At 45.2% G+C, this 13091-nt stretch overlaps 1 protein-coding gene across 1 annotated transcript in view; it reads left to right on the top strand.

Moving 5' to 3' along the window:
• The window catches only part of dnah9l (dynein, axonemal, heavy polypeptide 9 like), a 1249478-nt gene that overhangs the window by 1191855 nt on the left and 44532 nt on the right, over window positions 1-13091 (top strand). Inside the window, exon 77 of the mRNA XM_072476205.1 lies at window positions 1787-1902. Coding sequence (XP_072332306.1) covers window positions 1787-1902 — 116 coding nt within the window. The remainder of the gene's footprint in view (window positions 1-1786; window positions 1903-13091) is intronic.

Genomic DNA, 13091 nt, shown 5'->3' with positions numbered 1-13091 from the left:
CACCCATGGCATAGAATCACAGAATGGTTACATCACCGAATGAGACGATTTAACTTGTTTTTTCTGTAGCTTTCAAGATGCTTTTTCTTCAGCTGCTTAACCTTTTATGATATTTTTGACAGCCATTGAGTAGAGTCAAAAGCCATTTAATCTCCTGCCACCACAGCTTCTAGAAGTGCATTTCAGATCCTGACCACTTGCTGTCTAAAAAGGTTTTTCCTCATGTCACCATTGGTACTTTTGACCAACACCTTAAATTGCTGCCTTCTGTTCCTTAAACCTTCTACAATGGGATGTTTCTCTGTAACTGCTCTGTCTAAATCATTTAGGATTTTAACATCTCTTCTCAACCTTTTACTCTAAGAAGAACACAACCCCAGCTTCTCTAGTCCATCCACGTAACTGAAGACTGTTATCTCTGGAAACATTTGCAAAAATCTTTTCTGCACCCTCTCTAAAGCCTTCATATTCTTCCTCAAGAGTAGTCCCCAGAATTGGACTCTATACTCCAGTTGAACCAGTATTCTATAAAAGTTCATCGTAACTTCCTTGCTTTTGTACTCTATGCCTCTTTATATAAAGCCCAACCCGTATGTCTTTTCGACCACTCTCTGAACCTGCCCTGCCACATTCATTGATTAGTTCACATATTCCCAGGTCCCCATGCTCTTGCACACCCTTTAGAATTTTACCCTTTATTCTATATTTCTCCGCATCATTCTTCCGAACAAAATGCAACACTTCACATTTCTCTACATTAACTTTCATCTGCCACTGTCAGCCCATTCCACCAACCTGTTTATGTCTTCTTGAGGTTTATCACTATCCTCCTCATGGTTCACAGTACTTTCAAGTTTTGTGTCATCTGTGAATGTTTAAATTGTGCCTTCCACACCTAAGTTAAGTCATTAATATGAGGACAACCCGTGGGGATCCCCACTGTAAATCTTCCTCCAATCGGAAAAGTAATCCTTCTCATCATTCGGGTTCATGTCACTCCACCAACTTTGTATTATGGTGCCACTTATTCCATGCATTTCAACTTTGCTGGCAAGCTTATTATGTGACATTTGTAAAACATAGGTCATAGGTCATAGTCTTTCTGAAGTTTATGTATAACACATCTATTGCATTTTTCTGATCAAAGAAATCAATCAAGTTAGTTATACATGGTTTGTGGAAATTTATCCCCCATTAACTCCCACTCTGACTTGAAGGAAAATACTCACTTATTGAGTTGATTGTCCAATTTCAGGGTGCTGACTTTGTTTCTTAATGACAAACTTATTAATAGAAATATATGTTTTTTCTCAGTTTTTGCTATTATTCATAAATTCTTTTAAGGAGGATAAGAATAGTTAGAATAACAGTAACCAATGTGGAATAGTCTACTGACACTATAGCCCACATACATTACATCTTAATATATTTTTACTGTTTATCAAAAAGGCAAGTATAACACTCAACAATTTCCTTCTAGTTTATTTTTACAACTGATCCTAAAGTCAGAAAAGCAAACTGCAATCTGAATTCCCAGTTTGGAACACTGACTAGAAAATGTTATTGTGATCTCTATATTTTGAACAAACTTTAACTAGATTAGAAGCAATATGAAAGCAAAGAATCAAAAAATATGCAAACTATCTACCTTTAATAGCTGATGAAATAGCAGCATTTTTCAAATATTGCACTTAAATATGTTCTTCTCTGTAAAGAACTGGGTTATTTATCATGTCTTCGTATCACAACCTCCTTCAAAAACCACATTTCTTCTTGCTTTTGTTAGGGTGAGTTGGCAATTTCCTCTGAGATGGAGCTACTACAGACAGCACTTTTCTTTGATAATGTTCCTGACACCTGGACCAAGCTGGCATATCCATCAATGTACAGTCTAGCACAGTGGTAAGTAGCATGTCAAGACACAAACAGCTTGTGCATGGCATTCTGTCTGTCAAAGTGCCACTAGAATTGCTCAGTATTTTTTGTATGGAAATTAGTATTGCTCGGCCTTTTATTGGGATTTTTGCTGTGATTTTTCCCCCCGCAGTACGACAGTGTTTTGATGTAGCTATTATGCATCACACTGATCTGTTAGTCACAAACCATTCGGTATCTACTTGCATAATGTATAACGAGTCTCTTGGGACCAGTATGGTATGAGAAATGCAAGCAAGGAATCATGTTTAATAGTAGTCATAATAGAAAATGTCTTATCCACTCTAAATGAAGACTTTGTGTGCTCATGTGCATGACAGCATGCAGTGCAGCAACATTTATTTCACCAAATAATAACTATGAAAATTATATTGTGAAAATTATATATATTTTTCTTAATATATATTAATGACTTAACTTGGGTGTAGAAGGCACAATTTAAACATTTACAGATGACACAAAATTTCTTGAATTTCTTTATCAATATTTTACCATCTTTACTATGAAATAACCCTTTCTCCTGGGTTAACTGTAATATTCTATCATAAGACAATGCTAATGAGGACCTGTATTTGGAGTCTGTAATTCTTGGAAAACATGTAATCGTAGGATGTTGCAGGAATAAAACAGGCCAATCAACATGATCAAGTTTTTTCTCTAGTAACATTACTTAATGTGTCGGATGTAATAAATGTACAGAGATGTACATATGAAAGGTATCAGCTATATAAGCTATAAAATTACACATTTCCTGGTTCCTTTGCCAAAAGAACACAATAAATGTTAATCTCAGGAAATTTTATTGTAAAAGATAGTTTTGTTACCTTCCATTCAACAATTTTATTTGTAAGGTAGATTTACTGCCCCTACAAGGACAATTAGGGATGGGCAATAAATGGTGGCACAGACTGCGACATCGATGTCCCATGAACAAATATAAAAATTTTCCTCCATTTTCTAATGTGAGTCTAAAAGCTGACTTTTGTGTCAAGTTATGAGCAGTTTCAATCTGTGGACTTGCACTTACTGTGAGCTTGGGTCTGCGTTGAGACAAGCCAAACTGATTTCACACAGGCATTCCTACAACTAGAGATCAAACTATTGGCTTTGGAAAAATTCAAGAATTTTTTTTCTATTCATTGGGTGTGAGTGTCGCTGGCTGGGCCAGCATTGTTGCCCATCCCTAATTGCCTTTGAACTGAATGGCATGCTGAGTGATTGTAGAGGGCATTTAAGAGTCAACCACCTTGCTGTGGATCTGGAATCACATATAGGCCAGACCAGGCTAGTTGGCAGATTTTTCTCCCTAAAGGAAAACAAGACGGGCTTTTATGACAATGGTTTCCAGAGTTTTTTATTGAATTCAAATTTCACCATCTGCCATGGTGGGATTTAAACACCGGTCTCCAGAGTATTACCCTGGGTCTCTGGATTACCAGTCCACTGACAATACCATTGTGCCACACAATCCCCATTAGACAACAATCAAAATTGTTGAGTATATATAAAATTACTTTAAAATTGCTACTTTTAAACTACTTCCAAAAAAAAAGCAAAATTGTACAAAAATTATCTTGATTTTAATGCAACACAATCAATAGACAACGCTTCCAAAATTAAGGTAACAACAAACTTTTCATTATAAATAGAATAAATGATGGCCAGAGTGAATTATATTTACAGGATAGTTTGGAGTTTCTGAATACAAGAGTGGCTCAGCTACTCACTGAGGTACAAGTTGAAAAGCAAATGACAGACATGATACACATCTATAATTTATTCCTGACCATTCATTTTGTGTTTATAAATAAGTTTGCATTTACCTTATCTCCATCTCCAGAAATGACCACAGGTGAAGAAAAACAACAGTTTGAGAGATCAGCAGTACAATACAAAATTTGGTTCTCTCAGAATACTTTGATTAATAATCAGGTACAATTTGGGCTAGCCACTGTTGTATACCAATTATATCAAGCATGCGATCTGCCAGGGCTCAATCATTTTAAGCACAGTCTGGGATTTCACACTATAAATAGACCCACTTATCATTAAAGCCATTTCTTCTGCTAGACATAACTGTTACTGCAAATGGTTTATACTTACATGTTTTAATCTTTAGGAGACAAAATACTGCACAGAATATAATTATCCTTTAAAATATCAGTGCACAAAGCTGTTTATTGTATATGATGCTGTACATAACAGAGAGAGAATATCATGAAATTGAAGAACAATCATATCTGAACCATCATGTTATGAGACATACTTCAGCTCCTTCCTGGAACTGACTAGTTCCTGCAAATAACATTTGTATGACAGATTGAGTGCTGTCTTGTGAAATTACTTGTTCTAAACTGAAGTCATTGTTGCAGCAATGACACCATCCACCATCTCCTGATGACATTATTAGTTGTGAATATGACTGCCATATAAATGCAGTTGAATTGCATTATTTAATTGTGGCGATAACATTAAAAGTGCAAATTGTGTTTTTTAAATACTGAAGCTGTAATTTTTTCCCACACAGAAACCCATTGAGGTGGTAGGATTTAATTATTTTCAAATTTGAGTGACTAATGAAACAGTAAAACAAAATTAGAAAGAGATTTCAAGAATGTATAGGACTAATTGGAAAAAGTGTGATATTGGACAAGATACAGGAGTGAATGGGCCGTCTGCCATATAGAAATCAAAACTAGGCAGCAAGTTGAAAATCTATCGTTGGATTTCTTAATGATGGTCTTTATCGGGAATGTGTCTCGAACATGAATGAGTTGCAGCAGACAAAAAATCAAAGCGCACCATTTTTTTTGCTCCATTCCTGTCGTTGTCCAACCTACCATAATTTTTGAGCAGACAGGCAGTTGCCCAATCCAACTAATCAAAAATCGTCCCCAGTTCTACTGATAGAAAAATGGTCCATTAAATTAAATTCAGTGATTATTGATTTGCTGAGTCATTTTCATAATATCTTTCAATCTGCTTTATGGAATTTTTAGTTGTAATCACTAACCTCGTTTTTTAAATAGAAACATTCCTGCTCAAAACCATTCACATATAAAAAGAGTAGCTAATGGCACAATTCAGAATCAACTGTTCTTGCCTGTGCCAACCCATTAAACTGAATATTAGTTACTCTTGGAAAGGATTGTCTTTTCTGAACCATCATTTTTTTTCTTAATTTCTGTAGAAAGGACCAATACATGTGCATTGGCTGTTCTGCTATACTTAAGACAGTCATTGACAAGAACAAGCAAGTCATTTTGATCCCGCTGTCTTTTTTTTGTGCTTGGGATGTAAATGATTGGCAAGGCCACATTTATTGCCCAACCCTGGTTGCCCTGAGAACGTGATAATGTATTTTGTCCTTGAAGTGCTGTGGTCTTTGTGCTGATGGTGCTCCCACGATGGTTCTGGGTACCAAGTCCAGAACACTGACCCAGCAATGGTGAAGGAATGGCAGTCAGCATGGTATCCAATTTGTCGGGTATGATGTTCGGGTATATTGCTGTGCTCTTTCTTCTTGGCAGGAGAGATTGCAGGGGACGATATTGCTGTCAAAGTAACCTTGGTGAGCTACTGATGTGTTTTCCTGTCGATAGTATATACTCCAGCCACAGAGTGGGTGCAGAGTGAGTTCAGTAGCAAGGAGTACAATGAAGTAAACTGCACTGTCCTAAATCATGCCAAACCTTTTGAGTACTGTTGCCACTGCATCTTTTGTATTGATGACAAATATTCTATTACACTCGTAACTAGCCTCATTGACGGTGGAGAGACTGAATGGGGTAAGGACCTATTATGTAGGAAGTGCCCAGACTCTGCCTTTTTCTTGTAGCCATGGTGTTGAAATAGTTGGTCCAGTTAAGTTTCTTGTCAGTAATTACCAAGATGTTGAAACTGAGACGTTTGGTGATGTTGATGCTATTGTCGGGCAGATATAGCTGAGAGTTTGTGTTTCAAAATAGTAAATAGATAGCACAAATGTTAACAGTCACTTGTCAAACCACAGTAGGATGTTGTAACGGTCTTCTATAGGTTGATATGGGCTGCTCTACTATTGAAGGATTTGTAAATGGAAGTGCATGCTGTTGAATCATCAGTGAATATTTCCATTCCTGGGATCTTATGATGGAGGACAGTTCATTGAAATTTTCCAGTCGGCAAATTATACATTAAAATTAACCTAAAAACATATAGGCCCCAAAACTGTGTGAGTTGTGATTCCAAAAGGGTACAATCTTTCTAGTCCACCATCAGCCCTTCTACACTTCAAAAGGGGCATCTCATTTCTGACATGAAACTCCAACCATCAGGCAACATCCATGGAGACAGAATCAGAGTTAACACTTTGAGTCCAATACGACTCTTCTTCAGAACTGGACAGATAGAAATGTGATGGGTTTTGTGCTGTTGAAATTGAGGGTCAGAGAACAGGCGGAACAAAATAAAAGGTCTCATATAGGTCAGAGGAAGGGGGAGATTAAAATATGTCCTGGAAATCAAGACAAAGGGAGTAGTAATTAAACACTAATGCTTTGGTCCAGAGTGGGTCTGAGGTCTATAGGTCTGAGCTCTCTGAAAGCAAAATAGCGGGAATGTGTTAATGGCAGAAAAAGGGTCAGCACAGTCTGAGAACAAGATACAACCACTTAGAACATAAGAACTAGGAGCTGGAGTAGGCCATCTGAACCCTCGAGCCTGCTCCACCATTCAATAAGATCATGGCTGATCTTTTTGTGCACTCAGTGTCGTGTTGGGGGTTCCGATACACAAACGAACCAACACGGTTGTAGATGGTACAACTCTGTTTTATTATTCTGTACAATAATAACTGTTAACTTCTGGCTGTGGTTCGTACTTCACCAGCTAACCTGTGGACCCAGCCCTAGCACTATCTTAGTGAGGCACTCAGCACATGGTGTGTGTCTGAGTGGCACGCTGTGAGCTCTGTGCTCTGAGCTATCTGGTAGAATGAGCGGGAACTGTGGTGTTCCCTGTTTTATAGTGCGTGTGCTCTCACTGGTGATTGGCTGTGATGTTGTGTGTGTGTTAGTTGGTCCATCTACCTGTCCATCAGTGTGTGTGTGTGATTGCACCATGATATGTTAATGTGTATATCATGTCACTCAGTTCCACGTACCTGCCCACTCACCATAACCCTTAATCTCTTTACTGTTCAAAAATCTATGTATCTTTGCCTGAAAAACATTCAACGAGTGTAGCGCAACAATTACTCACTCAAGTCGAGAAGTGATGAAGTCAATCGAGGCTTTATTAACCAAGACTTGTTCCCCAGCAGCTCAGTTACAGAATGCGGCTGCTGGGAGAACTCGGGCTCTTATACTCCGCCTTACTGGGCAGAGCCAGCAGGCGGCAGATCCAACCGGGACCTGTCAGCCAATAGCCTCTCGGCTTCACAGGTACCGTACTACCCCTAATACATACCACCACATTCACCCCTTGTTAAAAAAGAACCCGGCGGGTTGGTGGTTCGCATGGTGGTAGGGGTTTACAAGGCTGGTCCTGGAACTAATTTCGTACAGTGGCTATGCATTTAGTCCAACAGTTAACTCTGTACAGGTTTTGTCAGAATTATTTACAGATTTTTGTCACGCGGATTCCACGGGTCGAGCGGGTGCCCTGGTCGTCCTTGTCGATCGCCTCAGCCCGGTGGGGGTGCAGGTGCTGGCTCGGGCACTGTCGTCTCTGGGAGCGTTGCGCTGTTCGTCCCTGTTTCTTTACTCCTGGGCGGGCACGGGAGGAGGACCGATCCACCCGGGAAGGGAGCGGTCGTGGGGTGCGCCGGTGGGAGGGAGGGGGTGATTGGGAGTGTGTGTGTGTTTCCGGCGGGCACCAGGTCCCGCAGGGAGACCGTGTCCTGTCGGCCGTCGGGGTACGCCACGTAGGCGCACTGAGGGTTTGCGTGGAGAAGGTGAACCCTCTCGGCCAACGGGTCCAATATGTGCGCCCGCACATGCTTTCGGAGCAAGATGGGTCCGGAGGAGGACTTCCTAGGGAAGACAAGGAGGCGCTCGTGAGGCGTTTGTTTAGTGGTGGTACACAGCAGCGACCGGATGGAGTGGAGGGCATCCGGGAGGACTTCCTGCCACCGGGAAACTGGGAGATTTCTGGACCGTAGGGCCAGTAGGACGGTCTTCCAGACCGTACCGTTCTCCCTCTCTACCTGACCGTTCCCCCGAGGGTTGTAACTGGTCGTCCTGCTCAAGGCAATGCCCTTGCTGAGCAGGAACTGATGCAGTTCGTCGCTCATGAAGGAGGACCCCCTGTCGCTATGAATGTACGCGGGGAAACCGAACAGTGTAAAGATGGTGCCGAGGGCTTTAAATGACTGTGGCCGCTGTCATGTCGGGGCAGGGGATGGCGAAGGGGAAACTCGTCCACCACGTTTAGGAAGTATGCGTGCGGTCGGTGGAGGGGAGGGGGCCTTTGAAATCCAAACTGAGGCGTTCAAAGGGACGGGAAGCCTTTATCAGGTGCGTTCTATCTGGCCTGAAAAAGTACGGTTTGCACTCTACGCAGATTTGGCAGTTCCTAGTGGCTGTACGGACCTCCTCCACAGAGTAGGGGAGGTTGCGGGACTTCACAAAATGGTAGAATCGAGTGACCCCCGGGTGGCAGAGGTCCTCGTGGAGGGCTTGGAGGCAGTCTACTTGTGCGTTGGCACATGTGCCGCGGGATAGGGCATCGGACGGCTCGTTCAGCTTTCCGGGACGATACAAGATCTCATAGTTATAGGTGGATAGCTCAATCCTCCACCTCAAGATCTTGTCATTCTTGATTTTGCTCCGCTGTGCATTATCAAACATAAAGGCTACCGACCGTTGGTCAGTGAGGAGAGTGAATCTCCTGCCGGCCAGGTAATGCCTCCAATGTCGCACAGCTTCCACTATGGCTTGGGCTTCCTTTTCCACTGAGGAGTGGCGGATTTCTGAGGCGTTGAGGGTCCGGGAGAAAATGGCCACGGGTCATGCCCGCTTGGTTGAGAGTGACCGCCAGAGCTACATCGGATGCGCGCTCTCGACTTGGAAGGGGAGGGACTCGTCGATTGTGTGCATCGTGGCCTTTGCGATATCCGCTTTTATGCGGCTGAAGGCCTGTCGGGCCTCTGTCGACAGGGGGAAGGTAGTGGACTAGATTAACGGACGGGCCTTGTGTGCGTACTGGGGAACTCACTGGGCGTAATACGGAAAGAAGCCCAGGCAGAGTTTCACGGCTTTGGAGCAGTGGGGGAGGGGAAATTCCATAAGGGGGCAGGGCCTATCACTCCATTGCGCACTACGTATCCCAGGATGGCCAGACGGTTGGTGCTAAAAACGCATTTTTCCTCGTTATAGGTGAGGTTCAGGGCGTTAGCGGTCTGGAGGAATTTTCGGAGGTTGGTGTCGAGGTCCTGCTGGTCATGGCCACAGATGGTTACATTGTCGAAGTATGGGAACGTGGCCCGCAACCCGTGCTGGTCAACCATTCGGTCCATCTCCCGTTGGAAGACCGAGACTCCGTTCGTGACGCCAAATGGGACCCTTCAAAAATGGTAGATCCCGCCCGTCTGCCTCGAAGGCCGTGTACTTGCGGTCACTCGGGCGGATGGGGAACTGGTGGTATGCGGACTTGAGGTCCACTGTGGAAAAGACCTTGTACTGTGCATTCCGATTGACCATGTCGGATATGCGGGGGAGAGGGTACGCATCGAGCTGCGTGTACCTATTGATGGTCTGACTATAGTCTACGACTATATCCTCTGCTTCTCCCCGGTCTTCACAACTACCACCTGGGCTCTCCAGGGGCTATTGCTGGCCTGGATTATGCCTTCCTTCAGCAGCCGCTGGACTTCAGACTGGATAAACGTCCGATCCTGGGCGCTGTATCGTCTGCTCCTAGTGGCGACTGGTTTGCAATCCGGGGTGAGGTTCGCAAACAAGGAAGGCGGTTCAACCTTGAGGGTCGCGAGGCTTCAGATAGTGAGTGGGGGTATTGAGCCGCCGAATTGGAACGTTAGGCTCTGGAGGTTACACTGGAAATCTAACCCTAAGAGAGTGGGAGCGCAGAGTTGGGGAAGGACATAAAGCCTATAATTCTTAAACTCCCTCCCGTGCACCATTAGGTTCGCGAGGCAGAACCCTTAGATCTCAACAGAATGGGATCCCGCTGCCAGGAAAATCTTTTGGGTGCTCGGACGAATGGAACGAAAACGGCGTCTTACCGTATCCGGGTGGATAAAACTTTCCGTGCTCCCAGAGTCGATCAGGCATGGCGTCTCGTACCTGTTGACCAGCACCGTTGTTGTTGCCGTTTGGAGCGTCCGGGGCCGCGATTGGTCCAGGGTCACCGAAGCCAGTCGTGGTTGTTGCATCGCGGCGTTTTCTTCAGACCCCGTGGAGCCGTCTATGCTGGGGTCCTTGGCTATCAGCCAAGATGGCGGCGTTCATTGGTCGCACGTGGTCAGAGGCGGACAAAATGGCCGCTCCCACGGATCGCACGTGGCCGGGGGGTCACAAGATGGCGCCGCCCATCCTCCCCGCGTGGTGTCCGAGACCCAAAATGGCGGCGCCCGCTGGCCGCACATGGATCGTTGGGGGGGTTGAGTCTGCTGTCCCCGTTCTCCCCCGGAGATTGCGGTGACCCCCCGGGACTGGCACACCGCTGAGTAATGCCCCTTTTTGCCGCAGCTCTTACAAATAGCTGAGCGGGCCGGGCAGCGCTGCCGGGGGGTGTTTCGCCTGCCCGCAAAAATAGCAGCGGGGCCCACCGGGATGGTCTGCTGCTCTAGCCTCGCAGGCTTGCGGGGGTGGGAGGTGCCGGGGAGTCGGTCGCAACGGGGGTCCGCGGAGCCCAAGGGGCTGCCTCGCGGTCGGGGCCGTCGGCACGGGCATTTCGTGAGGCCACGTCGAGGGAGGCCGCAAGGGCCCGTGCCTCTGTGAGTCCTAACGAGTCTCTCTCTAACAGTCTTTGGCGAATTTGAGAAGAAGTCATACCTGCCACAAAAGCATCCCTGATTAGTAGCTCCGTGTGCTCGATCGCGCTCACCGACGGGCAGTTGCAGTTCCTTCCCAATATCAACAGTGTGCTGTAGAACTCGTCTAGCGATTCTCCGGGGATTTGCCGGCTCGTCGCGAGTTGGTGGCGTGCGTAGACCTGGTTTATGGGCCGAATGTAGACTCCTTTCAGCATGGTGAGCGCCATCGGGAATTCCTCCGCGTCTTTGATGAGCGTGTAGATCTCTGGGCTCACCCTGGAATGCAGGACCTGCATTTTCTGATCTTCCGTGGTCCGGCCGGGGGCCGTTCGAAGGTAACCTTCGAAGCATGCTAGCCAGTGTTTAAACACGGCCACCGAGTTTGCTGCATGGGGGCTGATTCGCAGACACTCCGGGGCGATCCGGAGCTCCATAGTCTTTTTAAGTCTGCTTAATAAATTGTAGCGCAACAATTACTCACTCAAGTCGAGAAGTAATGAAGAAGTCAATCGAGGCTTTATTAAAGAAGACTTGTTCCCCAGCAGCTCAGTTACAGAATGCGGCTGCTGGGAGAAATCGGGCTCTTATACTCCGCCTTTCTGGGCAGAGCCAGCAGGCGGCAGATCCAACCAGGACCCGGGACCTGTCGGCCAATAGCCTCTCGGTTCACAGGTACCATACTACCCCTAATACATACCACCACAACGAGGTAGCCTCAAATGCTTCACTGGGCAGGGAATTCCACAGATTCACAACCCTTTGGGTGACAAAGTTCCTCCTCAACTCAATCCTAACTCTGCTCTGGGGGGGAGGGGGGGGGGGGGAAATTAAAATGGAGGACAGAGTTCATGGTCTGAAGTTGTAGAACTCAGTTTTGTGTTCAGAAGGTTGGACGATAAAGTGCTGTTCCTCCAACTTGTGTTGGGCTTCGCTGGAACATTGTAGCAGGGTGAGAACAGAAGCGTGAGCATGAGAGCAAGATGGTGAATTGAAATGACAAGAGAACGGAAGGACAAGATCATGCTTGCGGACTGAGCAAAAATGTTATATAAACTGATCGCCCAGCCTGCATGTGGTCTCCCCTTTGTAGAGGAAACCACATTGTGAGCATTGAATGCTGGAGACCAAATTAAAAGAAGTGCAAGTAAATCACTGCTTCACCTGGAAGGAGTGTTTGGGGCATTGGACAGCGAGGATTAAAGTGTCAATGTCTGTTGGTCTGAGAACTGCTGTGTAGGAGAATGCTGGGAAAGTCAGAGTATGGGGCTTGACATCTGAAAGTGCAGTATAACCCACCTTGGTGCATTTGAGGTCCTTGAACCTCTTGGATTATTGTTGCTATGCCCAAGAGACCATACTTCTGTTGCCAGCTTCCTCAGTCACTTCCATCCACACCTGCTTGGTTTGAGAGCATAGCCTCTTCCTCCCATCCTTGATAAACATCACCTCACTTCAGGCCCTGAAGGAAGACCTACAAGGTCAGAGTCTGAGACCCAATGGGGCTGGCCAATGTAACAGCCTCCCCGAACAGGCGCCGGAATGTGGCGACTAGGGGCTTTTCACAGTAACTTCATTGAAGCCTACTTGTGACAATAAGCGATTTTCATTTCATTTCAATGCAAACCATACAACCATTACATTTATGTAACTTAAGCCTTCATGCCTTTTACCACAATTTGAGGATTTGCATCTGCCCTATGATGAAGATGGAAATGATTTATTTTCCATTCTGCTATTTTATCCAGAAAATGACATCTTGCTGGAATTATACCAATATGTTGATAATTTTTTTGGGGGAAAATATTCTATTGAGGCATTTATAATTTTAACATTTTAAACAACAGAGATCCAACACACGCAAAAACCCCACAATAACACACCCAACTCTCCCCATCCCTAAACCCTAACTACCCATACATTAGATTCCCTGCCCTTAATATTCACTTCCATGCCCCCCCTCCCCCCTACGGTCAATTTTCCTTGAAGAAGTCAAAGAACGGCTGCCACCTCCGAGCGAACCCCTGTAACGAACCCCTTAAGGCAAACTTAATTTTCTCTAGTCTAAGAAACCCTGCCATGCCAAACCCCCAACTTTGGAGGCTTCCTTATATATTTCCGAGACCCTCCCCTCCCCAACCCCTGTTTTAGACAACACCTTATCCTGTAGTCCCTTTAGTGG

The sequence above is a fragment of the Scyliorhinus torazame genome, chromosome 2 (genome assembly GCF_047496885.1).
Source record: "Scyliorhinus torazame isolate Kashiwa2021f chromosome 2, sScyTor2.1, whole genome shotgun sequence".
In the NCBI taxonomy this organism is placed as follows: Eukaryota; Metazoa; Chordata; class Chondrichthyes; order Carcharhiniformes; family Scyliorhinidae; genus Scyliorhinus; species Scyliorhinus torazame.
The sequence above is the reverse complement of the archived record's forward strand: the minus strand, read 5'-3'. Positions and strand labels throughout refer to the sequence as shown.